At 45.8% G+C, this 19,428-nt stretch overlaps 1 protein-coding gene across 3 annotated transcripts in view; it reads right to left on the bottom strand.

Moving 5' to 3' along the window:
- The window catches only part of TFDP1 (transcription factor Dp-1), a 47,733-nt gene that overhangs the window by 23,747 nt on the left and 4,558 nt on the right, over positions 1–19,428 (bottom strand). For all 3 annotated transcript variants that reach the window (XM_054719986.1, XM_054719987.1, XM_054719988.1), the window contains exon 3: positions 746–812. In XM_054719986.1, coding sequence (XP_054575961.1) covers positions 746–812 — 67 coding nt within the window. The remainder of the gene's footprint in view (positions 1–745; positions 813–19,428) is intronic.

Here is a 19,428-nt window from a genome sequence, read left to right as displayed (position 1 = left end):
TGAGCAATAGCATAATGAGCTGCACCAAAATGGGCTTGCTCGAACTTGATATCAAAACTCCACACCAACGCAGTTTTACAATCAGCCAAGCATCACACATCAACGCTTCAAAGGCACATATCTTTGACGTGGATCCAGTAATTCCACGGCTACGACTTTACCTGAGGAAGTACCCAGCATGTTCTCAGAGGGAAACTGCAAATTGAGGGACCGCTGGGAAGGCGTGGCTTTAACCGATCCTCCCTGAATTCTAGTGATGGAGAGCAACACTGATCCCCAGAGAACTAACGAAGATACACGGACGTGGACTCTCGTTCACACTCTGAGGTGTGCCCCGCACCGTGAGCCCTTAGATTGGAGTTTGTGTCCATCTGCTTCAGGGCTGGCCACAGAGCAAAGGCCTGGAGAGCACCCCCCCCCCCCCAGCTCCAGGCCATGAGGTGGACAGAACACAAGTGTCCTGTGTTTTCTTCCTTACACTTTTCCACATTTCCTAAATGTCTGCCAATGGTATGCGACTTACAAACCAAAATAAACTCAGCCGCTGATGCGTGTGTGCAGGTGGTGTGTCTGAGTGACTCCCGAATGCCACTCCTCCCGGTCCATCCTGGGGGCTCCCAGGCAAGAGGGCTCCCAAGGTGGGTTTCCACAGCTGACAAGGGCTTTCCTGTCAGAGAACTTCACGAATACAGCAAACTTCGCACATTTATCAACAAACGCACATTTCCAAAGTAGGTGCCCTTACCTTTTCCAGGACTAAGGTTCTGGTCTATGAAGACCTTCAGTTCCCCGTTGGCTTCAATTAGACCGGCCTGAGAAAACAACAACAGTCATAATAAATACAACAGCTACGAGAGCGGCAAAGCTGGTTTTCAACACACCATCCCTGTCAGAGGGTGGTATAAATAACGTCACAGAATACAGCGTACACATGGTATGCTGTGGAACTGTGCACCTGAAACCTGTACAATTGTGTCAAACAGTGTCACCACAATAAATTCAAAGAAAAGGGAGGAAAAAAAAGAAGGCAACACGGTCACCACTCTGCAAAGAGCTGCGGAAAGCCACGGAGGGAAACACCCAGGTCCACATGCGGCTGCCTTAGCCCATGAGTTACTTACCTGATTAGCATAAAGAGGTCATTTGAAGATTTTACTCTTTAAAGCTTAGCCCCTGAGACAGTAATGAAGTAATGTTTTTATTTACGAAATGGCACATGTATGTTAAGTGGTAATGTCTAAAGGCTGGCAAAGGCGTGCTGCAGGGGAACGTGATGAAAGTTCATCTGACGATCTTGAAAGCAACCTGGTGATTCAGCCTGAGAACAGAACAAGGGCCTTCGAGTTGGTCAGAGCCTCAAAACAAAACCAAAAAAATGAAAAAGTGCTTCTTTTCATGACCCGGGTAAGTCACTGAATGTACTTTTGAAGCAAACCTTAACAGCTGCATTGTAGCTTTGGTTCTTTTTTTTCTATGAGGGAACGTTTATTAAAGCTGGGGACAGTGAAACAAGGACGGGCCTAGCATGGAAGCACCAGGGGAGCCTAGGCTGGGCTGCCTTAGCTCTCTGGGAAGTCAGAGGAAAGAGGGCCTTGGGACAGGATCAGAGGACTAGGCTGGGACGAGCTGCTGCTGCCCATTGCTCCCCTGTTTGCAAGTCTTGTGGGGTCCCTTAGAGTTTAGGAGATGCTGCCTGTGGGGGAAGGAGAGGGGGTGGGGGAAGGAGAGGGGGTGGGGGAAGGGGGTGGAGTGGTGGTCGTGCTCCCCAGAGGGAATGTGCGGGTTCAAATGTCTTTATGTAATATGACTGACTGCAAAGTGTCAAGACCAAAGGTTATGACCAAAATAATTTATTTAGGTTTCCTGATCTTAGATAAACACAACACTTTACAAGTCCTTTCTGGAAGGAGCAAAACTGTAGGAATATATGAACTACAGTGGCATCTGGTCAGCCAGGTGGCAGGTTGCTAGAGCAAAGCAGAATTGTTTTCAACAACTGAGCAGTTAGAGATGTTATAGCGAGAAATACCAGAACAGGACAGGTCCACATACGACTAGCTTCCACATACGACTAACCTAAACCAGTTCCGATACGGGTTCATCCTACTCTTAAATGCCGAGAGATACAGCCCAACAGATTTTCCCAAATAACACCTGAAACCAAGCCTCTCCCCACCCCCTCACCCCAGCCACCAAGAGACTCCTTCTAGTTTGCTCTCTCTGAAGGTGACAGAAATTATTTGTGGACTTGAAGACCAACCCCGACCAGACACACACTCGGCTTGCTCCAGGCTATGTGTGGGAACAGACAGCGTCCTCAGACATGTGTGTGTCCACCCATCCGAAGGTGCACAGCTCCTCCGGGGCTGCTCTCCTTGAGAACAACAACGGCTGGTGCAGGGGAGACCTTGTAGCACTAACATCGCTGGGCAAAGCCCCGCCTCAGCCCTTTAAGAACACTGCACTAGAACCACTGATGACACTGTGGAATTCAGGAGAAAAGCGGGTCTCTCGCAAACCCACACAAACTAACTCAGGTCCGGCGTCATCACCCAAAACCTACCCAGAATCACAGCTTCAGCCTTCATATAGGTGCTTCTCTAAAACACCGCCCCCTTCATGGAGTATAAGCCCCAAAGGACAACTGAAAAACCTAACAAAGACCTCACTGGTGAAGTGTGACAAGAATCAACCAAGTATAACAGGGAATTACTGTCATCTTTCCTGAAAAAAAAACAAAACACCTCCCTATTGATTTGATTCATGTGTGGTCAACTTTAAGACAACCCACTGAGTCCTGATACCTGGCCTGTCCCCTGCAGAGAAGACCGCGCACTCCCCACATCTGCTCTGCTTCATCCCCACTGGCTCCCCTGCCTGGGTGATTCTGAAGTCCCAGCCTCCACTGCCGCTACCTGCAGACCGGGGACAGCAGCCCCAGCCACACCTCCCTCACAGCTTCTACAAGAATCACAGCATGACATGCAAACGTTTAAAAACCCACACACAGGTGACCATCATCCTGTCTGCCCAGGACCAAGGAAGTTCTGAGGGCCCCTGGGGTGCTGGTCTGCCGGTGCTCAAAGCAGGAAGGGCCCAGGCCAGCTGCAGAGTTGTCACTGTGGACAGAAATGCCTTCAAAAACCTGCCCACTGATGACAGTGCTGTTGCAAGATTTATGAGGTCCTGCGGCAAACCCGCCGTGGCCTCAGAGTCGCCCCTCTCCTTGGTGCGGAGCCCGCACGCCAGGACCGCACTCCAACCTGCTCAGTGTCTCCTCTCAGCACCCCAGGACTCCAGGGCGTTAGGCATGTGGGCAGTGAAGGAGGCCTGACCTGTTTCATCTCCATTCTTTCTTCAGACAGTAGGACAGTCCAAGGCCGTGCACCATGCCACACCACTGGGAACACCATTATCAGCATGAGGAAATGAATCCCATTACAGCTCTCCTTGGGATTTTCCAACATGAAGTCACTCCGACAGGTTTACAGTTAGTACTAAACTTCAATCACACAACCACAGACATTGAATTAACAAAAATATTACAGTTACCCATAGGATTTCTTCCTTACACTTTGTAGCCCAGAGCTATGACCTGCAGGTACTTGATTGTAAGCATCACAACAGGTTGTTTTTTGTTTTTTTTTAAAGGCATTACTGAAATTGCAATTAATTTTCAGATAAGAGCATTGGACTTATTTTCCTACAAAATCCTTATACTTAAGATGCCGCCCTGGCCAGTGTTTCTAAGTGGTTAGAGCATCGGTTCATGCAACAAAGGGTCACACAGGTTCAATTCCTGGTCAAGGGCATATACCTGGGTTGCAGGTTCAATCCCCGGTCCCAGCTAGGGCGAATGTGAGAGGCAACCAATAGATGTGTCTCTCTCAAACTGCTAAATATATTAACATCCAAACCAATAGCAAAGGTACTCATTTGCCATAACTGTAGTTTTTCTTAGTTTCTATAATTAGCCTATTATGCTCATATTTAATGAAAATAAAAGTTGATTATTCTTATATTAGCTAATATTAACAGTAGCAATAACAAAGATTTAAAAAATAGTGGCAATAACAGTAAAACATATTATCAAAACATAATGCTGCTAGAAAAAGCTGAACCAATTAAAAATGAAAACTAAAAAATTGAATACGATTATTTTAGTTAATTTAGAACCTTACTTGTGCTTACCATGTTCCAGGCTTTAGAAATGCAAACCAATTTAACCTGCGACAGTCCCAAGAAGGGTGCTAATGACCACACCACTTCACAAGTGGCCCAGGAGAGGACAGACCTAACCCACAGGCCAGCTCCCCACCGCCAGCCACACTCTGAATCCCCTCACTGGTCTCCTTCTTCCTGTCCTCCCTCTCTCTAAAACACACTCAGCCATGACTGCCTCTCATGGCCTTAGGATAAACGTACAAAGTCTTCAGCAAGACAGAGACCCCGAGACCAGGGACCGCCTGCCCGCCCACACCCCTTTAGAAGGCTGCCAGAGAGATAAAGCCTCACTACCAGACAGCAAGGCACAGCTCAGGGCGAGGAGGTAGAGGAAGGTGGTCTGAGCTGGTGGCTTACGTGGAAAGTAAGGGGGTAGGGACAGTCAGCTGCTGGTGAGAGACCAGCAGGGCTGGATGTTGCCCAGAAGAACCAAAGTGCACTCTTGGCACCCTCAGTTCTCACCGCCCTCCTCCAGGTGCAGCCCCCATGCTTCCTACTACTTCCTGACTCTGTGCACTTCCTAATTTACTATCCAGGTCACTAATTAGTTACTCTTGCCACTAGACTAGAAGACCTCTAAGAGCAGGATGTTTGTATGGAAAGAAAACCACTGCAGCAAGGACCCCAAAGCCCAGACTGAAGAGGTCGAGCAGCCCACAGGAGAGGCTGGCCCTGGAAGGGCCTCACAGGCAGCATTTTGGGCCTTAGGGCAGTGGTTCCCAACCTTGTATTGGCCACGCCCCACGTAACATCTCTAAAATCCTGATGCCCCCTCTGTGACATATAATTCTTATTATTCAAAAAGTGAACTCCTGTTCACGTGGAGGAAGCCTCAAAGGCCATTAACTTGGTCTACACAAGCTTCCAAAGAACACGGCATCCATGAAAGAGGAAAATAAAAGAACAAAAGGACAGCTGAAGTACTGAGGAAGAAATCACTAAGAAATTGTTATAAAAATAATAATAATATGAAGGGATATGAAAAAACAGCAAATCAAGTTTCAAAACATATAACAGAGAACTGAAATGCATAAATGTCACTATATATTTATATACTGTATACGAGGCCCCTAGAACCATAAGAAATGCAAAAAATTCACTGTTAATAACTCATTCTCGAATTGCCCCCCTTAAAAATCAAATAGCCCCCCCTGTGGGGCATGTGCCCCACATTGGGAACCACTGGCTTAGGGTCATCTGGTGGCTTAATCTGCAAAGGCCAGGTTAGATCTCAAAGACCAAGACTTCTGGCTTACTGACTTCTCTCTCTTCCCTTTGTCAGAGAGAGAGAGAGGGTGTGTGTGTGTGTGTGTGTCTATCTGTCTCTTGTCTCTCCCTCTCCCTGGCTCACTCAGTCCCTCTGATAATGTGAACTTGCCCCATGGAGGGGCCAACGTGCCCAGAAACAGAGGGTGACCCCCAGCCAAGAACCTTCAAGGGACGGAATCCTGCAAACAACCAGGCAAGTGAGTGGATGCTGTCACCCCCCCACACACACACACACACTCAGGATAAAACACCTTTGGGTGTTGAGCTGGGAGGCCAGTGCAGCTATAGCCAGACTCCTGACCCACAGAAACCGCAGGGTAACAATGTCGAAGCTCAAGGTTGCTACACGTTGGGTAACTGTTACAGAACCGACAAAGGAGAGTGGTAAGGTGCTGGAGACGACGCAGCTATCTCCTGAACTGTTCGTGTGCTGGCCTGTTTCTGATGTCAGCCACCTGCTGTGGGCTTGTCTTTGCTACGGAAAGAACATCATAGTGAGATTACAAAACAATGAGATATGAAGCACTATGCAAAAAAAACAACAAACCGAGTTAGAGCCCAGCTGGTGTGGCTCAGTGGTTGAGCATCGACCCATGGACCAAGAGGTTGCCGGCTCCATTCTAGGTCAGGGCACATGCACGGGTTTGCCAGCTTGATACCCAGTAAGGGGGTGTGCAGGAGGCAGCCGATGGATGATTCTCTCTCATTGATGTTTCTATCTCTCTATCTCACACCCTTCCTCTCTGTCTCTAAAAATCAATAAAAACATCTTTTAAAAAACTGAGTTAGAAGTATGGTTCATCACATAAGAAATAGATTCCAAGTGAATAAAAGAATAAAGTGGAAAAAATAAAGCTAGGAATACTGTATCTGGCAATAGCCAAACAGGAGCTTCAGATCAAGGCTCTTACTGAAAATAATACAAAATAAATTAATACAAATATCTATATTTAAATCTGTGTGGCAAGATCAGGGCACTCCTAGGACAGGGAAGGGGGGCGCAGGGAAGCGAAAAATCAATGCCTCTAGCCAGCACCATCACCTGGAAGATGCCATTGTGAGAGTCCACCCCACAAGGATATTTACCACAGTTCTGCTTACCGTAAAGGCAAGCTACTGGAAACAACCTAAATGCCCACCAGTAGGTTCAAATAAATGAGGGCCCATCCAAACAAAATACCATGTTAGATCTTGATGCAAAAGAAGCTTACAAATTTTGAGATAAATGGAGAAATGCAAACACTAGCTATCTGGCAATGCTAATGAATTATTGTTGTCTTGAGTATGTGTAAGAGCTTCTATCTTTAAGAGATACATACTAGAATATTTAATGAGATGACATCAAGTTTGTCCATTGGCTTCACAATCACCTGGCTGGGGTTGAGAAGCATGGACGGGCAAGAGGGCTGTGAAATGAGGTGGTAACAGGATGGTGACAGGGATTGTTTGTTTTGTTTTTCAATTATCTATACTAATAAAAGGGTAATATGCTAATTAGACCGGGTCAACTGGACATCTTCTGGACATCCGACTTCCTTCTGGACAAAGCCGTGGTGGCAGGGACCAAGGCAGAGGCAGTTAGGGGCAATCAGGCTGGCATGGGGGAGCAAGCAGTTAGGGGCAAGATCAGGCCAGCAGGGGAAAGCAGTTAGGAGGCGATCAGGCCAGCAGGGGAGGGCAGTTGGGGGCAGGCAGTTGGGGGAAATCAGGCCGGCAGGGGAGGGCAATTGGGGCGATCAGACCAGCAAGGGCAGGCAGTTGGGAGTGATCAGGCTGGTAGGGGAGCAGTTAGGGGGTGATCAGGCTGGCAGGCAGAGGCGGTTAGGGGCAACCAGGCAGGCAGGCAGAGGCATTTAGGGGTGATCAGGAAGGCAGGCAGAGGTGGTTAGGGGCAATCAGGCAAGCAGGTAGGCTGGTGGTTAGGAGCCAGTGGTCCCACTGGGGTCAGGCCTAAATCAGCAGTCGGACATCCCCTGAGGGGTCCCAGATTGGAGAGGGTGCAGGCCAGGCTGAGGGACACCCCCCACCTCACGTGCATGAATTTCATGCACCAGGCCTCTAGTCTGTTTATATTTACCCACATGAAAAAGCCCAGGACAACTTGTGGAATAAAATAGTAGGGAACAGAATGCGAGTTCATTTATGTGAAGTTGTATAGTACATTTGTACGTTTAAACACACACACATCTAAGGAGTTGGTCCCCAACATCATCACCAAAAGGTAGTAAAAGTCACCCTGGACTATGATTTTCTGATACCATTTGAATTTCTAAATAAACCCTACATAACAGGTGCTCGAATAATGACATTTGACTCAATGTCATTTAGTTATAACATTGGTGAGATGCCGTAAAAACTTAACTCTTGTATAGATCAACTGGCCTATGGTAAACCGGTTTCATTATAAGTCCATTTCACTTAAAGTTGCAGAACCTATTGGCAACATTAAGTGAGGACTTAGTGTATTTTTGTAATTAAAGCATAAAACTATTGTCATTTTCTAACACAAGATACAGTCGCAAGGATAACAAGATCTAAGGATGATGAGGGAGATGAGGAGGGAGGCAGAAAGCCATGCACCAGAGCTCAGGACCCCATGGAGCATCCATGGAAAAGTAACCAAGATGACAGCAAGAGACAATGGAGAGCAGAGCCTATGACCACAGAGCTGGCCCTGAGGCACAGGCCTGCGCAATCAGCTGGGGAGCAGAGAAGCAACCGTGTGGAGAAAAAATGACCAGGCAAGCACCAATCCTTCCCCCACAAGAAACCCGTGTCCTCAGGAGAAAATCTCAGGTCCATCAGTAAAGGGAAGAGGAAGAGGCAGGAGTTAAATTGACCAACTCCAACAGACTCAGAGGAAAGGAAGAGGAACAGGTGTGGCAGACGTGAGGGGGGGACAGGGGGGGAGGGAGGAGTGAGGAGCAAGGAAGGGATTTGCTTTTGGTGCCAGGAACAGGGGGCTGAGACTGCCAGGGTTTCTGAAATTCAAGTGAGACCCTGAGTTCTCTGCCAGGGGCCATGGCATCAGCAATTAACGCACGTTACAATTGTTCTTCTCCATGATAAGCAAAACTGGGACTCAAATGGACAGCCCAGGTTAAATTCCGTTGTCACTTTTTCTTTAGTTGGATTCGGAGCTCTCCAGTCTCTTCCGGCTCTGCAGTGCTAAGATTCTTCAGTTCCTCTGCAGTAGGCCTCCATCGGCCTCCTGCCTCCGCCGCCACAGCCCACCTCTTCAGAGTGAGGTCTAAGTTAGCATTTCCATCCCACTCCTGCCGGCCAAGCTGGACCTGAAGGTCAGTCAAACGCTGAATCACTTAAACTATTATCTTCCACACCACTCCAAAATGCACAGCACAGGAACTGCCGCCTGCCCATGCCAAGCTGTGCGGTTCTGTTTCTCACTGAATTCAGTATCTCACTCCCCAATTACAATCCTTCCTAGAAAGAAGCAGACTGAGCCACGGCATCTGCTCTTCGAATCCATCAGCTGCCTCCTTCAGGCATCTTAACTCTTGCTTTTCGGCCAGAAACATATTAAACCTATTCTAGAACAGGCACAAATGTAAAACCGCCTGGAAGAGAAGATAACATGGTTGCAAAACCATTTTAAACTATTTGTTTATGTCCCACTTTGTGATGTTTGTGGCAGATTTGCACTGGGTTGCTCTGGAAAGCACCTACTGCGTTCTCTCACCTGCTGCATGGTGCAGACTGTTCACCAGGACCTGATGGGGACACGTAACAGCAGGCTAGGATCCGATTCGTCAGGAAGTTGCTCCCTAATATTTCTTGTTTTTTTATGACAAAGTCTGAACCAATGAGCCGCTGCACTGAGTGCTTCTCTTAAACAAAGCCTGTACTGTGTTTAACTGCCCCATGTCCGCCCTCCTCCTAGCCTCAGCCCCTAAAGGGGAAGCCATGGGTGTCAGAGGTGCTGCCCATCCAACCCTATTCCCCAGGGTGAGTCCCTGCTGCCCACCGCCCACAGGATTCCTCTAAAATCCTAGCCACAGCAGCGGCAGGTGGGATGGGCAGAAGTCTGCCTACGGAAAGACCGTAGTAGAGGCAGGGAACAGGGCCAAAACAGGCCACGTGGTCCCGAGCACTCGGTGGTGAACCAGTGTCCTCTTCATGGCCTGTGGGTCCCCCACACCTCGTCTCTGGCAGCCTGTGGCTCACGGAACCCCACCTCTGCTGGCCTGCCTACTTCACTCCTGAGTTCAGGTCCTAACAAGGAGCCGACCCCCTCGATCACACTAGGAGTGAGGTCTACCCCCAGAGCTCTGATTGGACCAACTACTCCTGGCCAAGAAGCATGTGTCAGAGGCCCAGGCCTGTGATGAACTCCAAGTTTCTTCAAAGCCTCACGTTGTTATTCCTCAGAACCCATCTGAGAGTTGCCGGGGCCAGGCCGAGCACGTGGTGCATTTGGTCCTTTAATCTTTGCTTCCCTGAGAGAAAAGTATGCCTGTTACCTCATTTTATAGACGAGTCGCCAAGCCCTGGAGAAGATTCTGCCTGAGGTCACAGCACCGGAAGCGGCAGAGCTGGGACTCAGAACCAGGCAGTGTAGGTCCACTCGCAACCACTGCCTTGGTCCTCGAGCAGAAACAGTTTCCGGGAGAACACCCACGACCCTGCGGCTTCGCATGCACTCGGCCCGGAGGCCTGGGGTTTCTCCTGAGAGTAACACAACAGGAGGCAGAGACGTTTTCTGCTCATCTAATATACTGATTTTATTAGCTGATTTTAAAAGTAACAACACACTAACCTGACTCCTCCACTGGAAAGTTTATTGCAGCATACTTTTTTCCCTTTTACAACAAACCTAACTCTCTTTTCAACAAAAACAAAGTCATCCAAGGCTGGGAGTTTGAACAAGGGCCAGTGCTCCTCCACAACTCCCACGGAAGGCCCCCGAAGCCTGCAGGGTCCAGGGTCTGAGGCTGCCCGGGGTCCGGGTGGGTAGATGGCAGGGGACGAGCAATTGTGACAAGCACAGTACACCGCCACCATCGGCCCTTTCCCTTCCCAGGGGGAGGCAGGATTTCTAGGACCATGGTCCACACCTGCCCCATACCTCACCAGGCGTCCTCAAACTACGGCCCACGGGCCACATGCGGGTGTTTTTGCCGTTTTGTTTTTTTACTTCAAAATAAGGTATGTGCAGTGTGCATAGGAATTTGTTCATAGTTTTTTTTTTAAACTATAGTCCGGCCCTCCAACGGTCTGAGGGACAGTGAACTGGCCCCCTGTTTAAAAAGTTTGAGGACCCCTGCCTCAGACAAAGGCCTATGAGGTGGGGTGGACAGGGCCACCATCATTGCACGAGAGGTCAGGCCTACAGTCATCACAGAAACCCACCTCCACACTAACCGGCTCTTATCCTTTCCACCCCAAAGTCAGACTCGGTGGTGCAGCTCCCATAGGAGCCACTTTACAGTCTGTTAGGAAAAAGAAGGGGTTACATCCGTGGGAGGAAGGCGTCTCTACCGTCCCCACTTCCGGCCTGGAAATGCTCTGCAACACCTACGTCTACAGACAGGATTTCTCCAGAGTTACAAAACCCCATGAGATTGTTTCATTTTGTGACTTCCCTCCTACCCAAGCCGTGTGTGTGTGTGTGTGTGTGTGTGTGTGTGTATGTGTGTGTGTGTGTGTGTGTGTGTTGGGGGAGGGGCACCTCAAGGCATCATAAAAGGAGAATGAAACACCCAAGTATTCCATAGCCATCTTAACTCACAGGCTACATATTTGGATAATATTAAAGCAACCTTTATCTTTTATGCTGCACATCATTTCAAACAAGGTATCTAAATTTAAAAAACAACAGGTTTTCAAAAGAACTGCTAAAGTTATAATAACCTCAAAAAATAAATAACATCTTTATCTGGATTAATCTAAAAGTTCACCAGGTCAAAGACAAGTGTGGCTTTATAACTGACCCCCAAACTCAGCTATGAGACAAAGTTAGAGGCTGAACTCTCACATACATCTCTCCCTCCTCGTCCCTCTTCCCTTCCCTGCAAAACAGGATTTAGGATCTATCAATATAGGTGGCATAAGGTATTTTCACTCAAACCCTGATTTTTCTGAAAAGCAAATGAAACAACAGAAAAATAAGACCCATACTAGGTACTCCAAATCATTAATGCTTTTAAACAAAGGAAGTAAGATATTATGCAACAGATAAAAAGATCTGATGGGCTATACTTATGCTGTGCTGTAATCATTTACCCAAGAAGCTACAAGAATGCACACAACTACTACTGTGAACTCGGGCCTCAGAGTCTCGATAATTACACTGAATAATGATGAACAAATATATACTAATCACTCAAGTGAAGGAAAAACATTAAAATTACCTAAATACTCAAAAGCCTCCTAATATTTAAATCAAGAAAGGGGGGGATAGTAGAAGAATATCATGTAAGGAAAAATATCCTGTAATTAAATTACATCTAGAAAATTAATACTTTAGAAAATTAATTGTAAGGCTAAAAGCAAGACACCCATGAAAAACACACAAGGTGTCAAAACAAGCCAGAGGAAAATCATTTGGGCAAAAAATGAAATAGGATCCCAAGTCAAATTTATAGAAAATATTCCTTTATTAACTTTTGGTCGAGAATATGATTGTATATTTTCAGAAAACAACTCCGAGACCATGTGGATTCCAGCAACAGAGAGGAATCGATAGGACTACTCCAGCCATGAAGACAGAAGAGAAGCAGTCCAGAGATGGAAGACGCTGACTTGGCCTTCCCATACTAGAAGTTAGCAGCTGTGCGTCACTGCAGGTTGCCCAGGACCAAACCAGAGAGTCGGACCTGCATTACCACCATTTGTCACCATCCAGAACTGTAATGTCAGTGCTGACATGTACACATAAGGAACTGTTGGACATTGAAATTGGGTCTCAAAAGAACTGTTGGACCAGAAAGAAACTCACTACAGACTGATTCATTTGCCTGTCAGCATAACCATTATTGCTTTTCTCATTTTCGGTTCTTATAAGTGTATTTCTAATAGCACATGATCTCCCTCATCTAGGGGAAATAATGAACAACATAGACTGATGAACAAGAACAGACCCAGAAACAAGGAGGCATGGATCAGACTGTCGGGCCTCAGATGGAGGGTAGGAGAGGGTGGGGTAAAGGGGAGAGTTGTGTGCATGCATATGAGCCTAACCAGTGGTTAAGGACAACAGGGGGGTGGGGGCATGTGTGGGGAGGGGTGTGGGATGGGAATGGGGGGATGAGGACAAATATGTGATACCTTAATCAATAAAGAAATTTTAAAAAGTAATAATAATAAAATAAAATTACCTAAATACTATCTGTATTTAATGTTAAAATCCAAGGTTTATATTGAGGTGATTTTATACTTATGACTCTCGCTATATGACAAAAGCAAACTAATGTTAACATTTTGCTGTGAAATGAAGAACAAAACTTTAATATCCTTAATATATAAAGAGTGGATGCAAATCAACATGAAATAAACCTGAATAAAGAAAATGAGCAGAGGGTATGTTCATCCATTCACAGTGAAACACTGTTTTAAAAGGAAAATATTCAACTTCTAAATAAAAAAATGCAAGCTAAAACAAAATGCAATTTAATATTTCACCTATCCAATGAAGCAAATTTGTGGGTTTTTAAATTATCATCTTATCGAATTCAATGTTGAAAAGAGAAGGTTAAAATGGGCTCTCACCTACAATCTGATGGAAGTAAAAACTGGTACAATAATTTTGGAAAGTAATCTGATAACCTCTCAAAGATACAGTGCATATATGTGCTGCATCACACGTGTCCTCACACACCCACATCCATCCATGCACACTCATGCCTATCCAGGCACGACCATAAACATTCACACAGAATTACACTTCCAAGAATTTCATCCTAAGATATCATCATGGATCTGGGCAAATGTGAAATTTAACCGGAAAACACTGGCATCCCCAACACTGGGAACTGAGGAATTAAGGTACATCAGCATGGAGTAAGGTTTGTCAAGTAACTGGGTATTCTCCACTCTCTTATAAGATGCTGATGGCTTTCAGGACTCTCAGATAACCCACACATCTGTGCTCCAGAAAGTTCAGCCGCGTGCTATCCAACACTCAGGTGTGCTCATTTCTAAAAATCCCTTTATGCCCCTCGTACGTTATTAAAAGCCTGGGGCAAACAAGTAAGTGTTGGCGAGAATGTGGAGAAAAGGGAACCCTTGTGCACTGTTGGTGGGAATGCAAATTGGTACAGCCACTGTGGAAAGCAGTATGAAGTTACCACAAAAAATTAAAAATGGAGCCCAGCCGGTGTTGCTCAGTGGTTGAGCGTCGGCCTATGAACCAGGAGGTGACGGTTCGATTCCAAGTCAGGGCACAGGCCCGGGTTGCAGCCTCAATCCCCAGTAGAGGGCATGTAGCAGGCAGCCGATCAATGATTCTCATCATGGATGTTTCTCTCTCTCCCTCTCCCTTCCTTTCTGAAACCAATAAAAATATTTATTTTTAATTAAAAATGGAGCTGCCTATGCCCCAGCAATTCCACTTCTGGGAATATATCCAAAGAAACCCAGAACACTAATTCGAAAGATTATATGCACCCTATGTTCACTGCAGCACTATTTACAATAGCCAAGATTTGGAAGCAGCCCAGGTGTCCATCAGTAGGTGACAGGATAAAACAGCTGTGCTCCATTTACACAATGGAATACTACTCAGCCATAAAAAAGGAAATCTTACCCTTTGCAATGTTATATAAGGGGACACCAAGGTGCACAGTTCATGGACGGACCTGGAGAACATTATGCTAAGTGAAATAAGCCAGTCAGAGAAAGCTAACAGCATATGATTTCACTCATATGTGTAATCTAATGAATAAAATTATCTAAAAAGCAAAATAGAGCAGACTTATAGAGAGCAGGCTAGATTGACAGCTCTCAGGTAGAGGGAGGCAGGAGGTGGGGCTGGGTGGGGGGACTGAGCAAAAAAGAGAAAAAACTCATGGACCCAGACAACAGCGTGGTGACTGCTGAAGGGACGGAGGTAGGGGGAGATGGAGGAGGAAAAGGGAGAATCAATGGTGATACGCAGAGACTTGACTTGGAGTGGTGAACTCAGTACAGTATACAGATGTGTTGTGGAACTGTGCACCTGAAATCTGTGTAATTTTGTTAAACAGCATAACCCCAATAAATCCAGGAAAAAGGGGAAAAGAAGTCTGGGGAAAATGGCAAACAATTTAGAAGGTTGTTCAGTGTCTTTAAATGTCTTTTACATTCTCCATCCATTTTACAGAAATCAGAACTGGATATTATGAGTACGGTTTATGCAAGAGACTCAGCAACAGTGGACCCATCACCTAGAAAGGACTTTCACTCTAGAGCAGTGGTTCTCAACCTTTCTAATGCCGCGACCCTCTAATACAGTTCCTCATGTTGTGGTGACCCCCAACCATAAAATTATTTTCATTGCGACTTCATAACTGTAATTTTGCTACTGTTATGAATCGTAATGTAAATATCTGTGTTTTCCGATGGTCTTAGGCAAACTTGCTAGGGGTTCTCAACCTATGAGTCGCGACCCACAGGTTGAGAACCGCTGCTGTAGAGCCTAAGACCATCGGAAAACACAGATATTTACATTACGATTCATAACAGTAGCAAAATTACAGTTATGAAGTCGCATCAAAAATTATTTTATGGTTGGGGTCACCACAACATGAGGAACTGTATTAGAGGGTTGCAGCATTAGAAAGGTTGAGAACCACTGCTCTATAGGCAAAGGAGTGGGGAGGGAGTGAAATACACATGTTTGAATTTAAAATGATGTGTAAAGGTATGCATCATTTTTATCATTTCCCATTTTAACTCACTTTTTCAAGAACTGACCATCTATAATTTCCCGACATGTCAAAAATAAACGTAGAGCTGCTAAAAATAACGTGGTTGAAAAAAGTGACTGACTTGGGGAAATACTGACGATACATTAAAGAGAAAAGGAAGATTAAATAGAACATACAGTACATTTACATCTTTGTAAAACATGCCTTTATTATATATGACTAAATAAAAATCCAACAGGAACATACTACAAAATACCAACAATTCATCTAAGATACTGGCTGATGATATTTTTTTCTTCTTTTTACTTTCCTGGAACTCTCTAAGTTTTGTACAATTAACATTACTTTTATAAACAGAAGAAATATTACTTGGACTTTTTCAGTACTTCAAACTCTTTACTCATGGAAATTCTGCTAAATGTGCATTCCAATGATTGTGACAGAAAAGCTTGTTGGTGTCACAGGACTGTCATTCATTAAAAACAAAACTCACGGGTTTATGCTGAGCTGCCACACAGAACAACCTGGGAATGACGAGTTCCTCTGCAGAATGAACCATGAAGGAGGCCAGCACACCTGTCACCTGTTACCTGGGCAGGGGAGGCACAGGACAGAGCTGAGCTGGGGGGACTGTGGAGACGTCGAGCTCTGGAAACTGTCTGGTTTTCTGACTTACAGGCAATTACCTTCTTGGCTCTTGCCTAGCAGAGATATTCACCGTCTCCTTGTCTTAGACCTTTGGGATGTGATGTTATGTAAGGGACACCAGGGTGCACAGTTCAAGCATGTGTGTTAAAATATGCTGCATTTTAGAACCTGAGGATGCAGAGCAGTTTCATTCATCCCATCAAACAAGCATTCCCTTCAAAACTGGATCGTGCAAAAACTGATTTTGATGAACAGGGTCCTAAGTTCAAACAACAGACCCTGACAAGAAGAGGTAAACACAACTCCTCATCCTGGAGGTTCCAAATCACCTGTGGTAGATCTGAACAGCACCCGTAAACAGCAACAACTGAAAAGCTAGTCAGCCTCCAAATACAAGTCCTAACGTAGAGTCGGGTCTGCAGGAGTCGCAGGCAGTCAGCAGGGATTTACCGACGGCCGACTCCTTTCCAGGCCAGGTGCCATGCAGATACAGCATCCATACTATTTGTGGCCGATACCCTGATAATGGTAATCATTTCAGTTAGGAGGTGCCTGAGGGTCAGTCCCACCTGCAGTTCAGCCAAGGCCAACACCCCACATCCCAGATGACACACATCCCAGAGGTCTGGTGCCCTCAGCAAGGATCCACAGGGTCATGATAGATGCAGGCCATGTGCCATCTCTGACCCATCCCTGGTCGCTCTTCCCTAGAAATCCAGCCCCTCCTAAATAGTATGAAAATGCAGGCAAGAGAAGCCAGGTATCAATGACAAATGAGAATTTTCTAATTGTTCTAACTGGAAAATAATATAGTTTATTAAATACCAAGAGAGAAGAGCTCTTTGAAAAGGCGATTATGTGAGGAAGACATCATCTAGGAGTTACAGTGCAAGTCAGGCTATGCATCAATATCACAGGCGAATTTCCTAATTGTTTCACAACCAACTCTGAAGATAATTTTTTTAGAGCAGAAGGACAAAGCTAAAAAAAAAAAAAAAGCTGATTATATGAGGGGAAAAGATATCCCTTTTATCTTTTGAGTTTTATACCAGGTGTTTGTATAATACCTCTTTTAAAGCAAGATGTTTCAGGGCAACACTTTTAATTAAGCTCTATCTTTCTGCTGTTTAATACCATCTCAGAGTTCTCCATTTTCATTCCACGTAGAAAAAAATTAACTCTGAAACATGAAAACCCTGTTGCAAAAACAAGCACACCATCATGGATTTCTTCTCTATTAAAACCTGAGTAACTCGGGCTAAATGTACCACCCTCTTAATCTCAAATGTGAAGTTGTTTCTTTATGAGGGCAGGCAAAAGAAAAGGCGGTACTAAATGACTGAATTAGTGTCCGTTCCCAGAACTCACTGCATCAGACTGGCGGAAACAGCAGGTTATTGCCATGCCAGGTTTATTTCTTCAGCCCTGAATTTCATCACCGAGGTCTAGGTCTGTAAAACGATACTCAGGACATGTATTTTTAGATAAGCTCATTAGTCTCCTATTGGTATTAAACCAGGCCTCATTATAGCATCCCTCTAAAGCTTAGATAGGATGCCTTTTTCTTTGGTCTCCAGCTCTCAATAATACAATTTAGGGATTTTTTTTTCCCCCCGGAACATAAAAGGACTCACAGAGCAGCTTTCAAAACTGAGGCCCATCACTCTAGCTGGTTTGGCTCAGTGGATAGAGAGTCGGCCTGTGGACTGAAGGGTCCCGGGTTTGATTCCGGTCAAGGGCACATGCCCAGGTTGCGAGCTCCATCCCCAGTAGGGAGTATGCAAGAGGCAGACAATCAATGATTCTCTCTCATCATAGATGTTTCTATCTCTCTCTACCTCTCCCTTCTTCTCTGAAATCAATAAAAATATATTTTAAAAAAACTGAGGCCCATGGACTGTGACTAAAAACCTACATGGCCACCCTCCCGGCCAGGAGCTGTCCCAGCACTGCCCCCACCCCAAGATCATGCTGGCATCTCAGCTGTCTTCCTCCCTCAGGAGGGCCTCTGGCCAAGTGCTCAGGGCTAGCGGCCTGGGGTTTGGGTCAGGACTCACTGGGCACACCAGGCTGTCACTCTGCTCTCACACCTGCAATGTGGAGGGGTGGGCCCAGGAATACCCACCACAGTCTGAACCTGCCACTCAACATCTCTTGGCAAAAGCACCCTTATAATTTAAAAAATCAACTACCTAGCTCCCTGCTCTTTACAAACCTTCACGATACTGGACAAGGATGCGAATGTGATCTTTCCAGTGGGGATGGAGGCGACGCTGTTCCTTCTCCTCCTCCTTCCCGGGGCCATGAGGAACTTCTGAAACTGGAAGCTGGGGACACAGGCTCTGCCTTGTGACCTTGAGAAAGTACTTGAACCACACTCCCTCACCCACTGCCCCTTCTAGCTCCAGTTCTAAAAGAACGATGGCCGCTATGCAGGTCCTTTATCTTATAACTAGTTTTCCAAATACTAACAGCATCAAACTGCTCATGGGGACCTACAGATTGGAAAAAGATGGTGGGGAAGGGGGGCAGCCCTTTTTTAAAAATACATAAGCATTTAACCAGGGCGCTGGGCTCCTGTAGAAGTCTATCTAATCTGAGGTGCATCTACACATGAACAGTCATGTCAGATGCCTTCCACTTTCTACTTCACGCAATTGCAACCTTTAATACGAAGACCTAACAATTATAACATTTATATTTTCTTTAAAGTTTACTGTTACCTTAAAGCTTTCCTCAGTGTTGAAAACGTAATTGCATTCTCAACAAGGCAAACCTTCCCAATCATGACCTGTGCTCATGGGAGCTGTGGCTGGCACAAAATAAAATTCACAGACACCTAATTTTATAAATCAATAAACAATAAACTACATTTTTCACCTATCAGGGCGATAAGACCCCATGATGGAGAGAACAGGCCCATGGCTGCGGGAACACAGGTCCACGCAGTTCCAGTGACTGAAAAGCATGACCTGCCATGATTCTCTCTACAGGAATTGAGAAAAAGCATCCAAGATGCACAGCTAAGGATGGTCCCTGGGCTTCAGGTGTGAGAACAAGGGACAGCCTGCATGTGGCCAGCGAGTCCCAAAACATACACACACACACACACACACACACACACACACACGGCCACGGGATCCTGTGAAGGCAATGATGGAAGACCCCAGAGAAGTTTAATGACCAATCAGTATTCTTTCCCAGGCTGCACTAACCCCCACCAGGATGTTGGCAAATACAAGGAGAAGTGGCCCTCGGGTGTCTCGGGCCTGGGGAAGGGACCTCTGTCACTGTGTAGGCCAGTCCCCTCAGCAAGGGAATTCTTGCCCCAAATACCAATAGCAGCCAATATTTCTCTTACATTAAATTTCTGGACCTACCCTCCAAAATTGTTGCTAGTGGTCAATTTTGAGCGACCACG

Source organism: Eptesicus fuscus, chromosome 8, assembly GCF_027574615.1.
Source record: "Eptesicus fuscus isolate TK198812 chromosome 8, DD_ASM_mEF_20220401, whole genome shotgun sequence".
Lineage (NCBI taxonomy): Eukaryota > Metazoa > Chordata > Mammalia > Chiroptera > Vespertilionidae > Eptesicus > Eptesicus fuscus.
The sequence above is the reverse complement of the archived record's forward strand: the minus strand, read 5'-3'. Positions and strand labels throughout refer to the sequence as shown.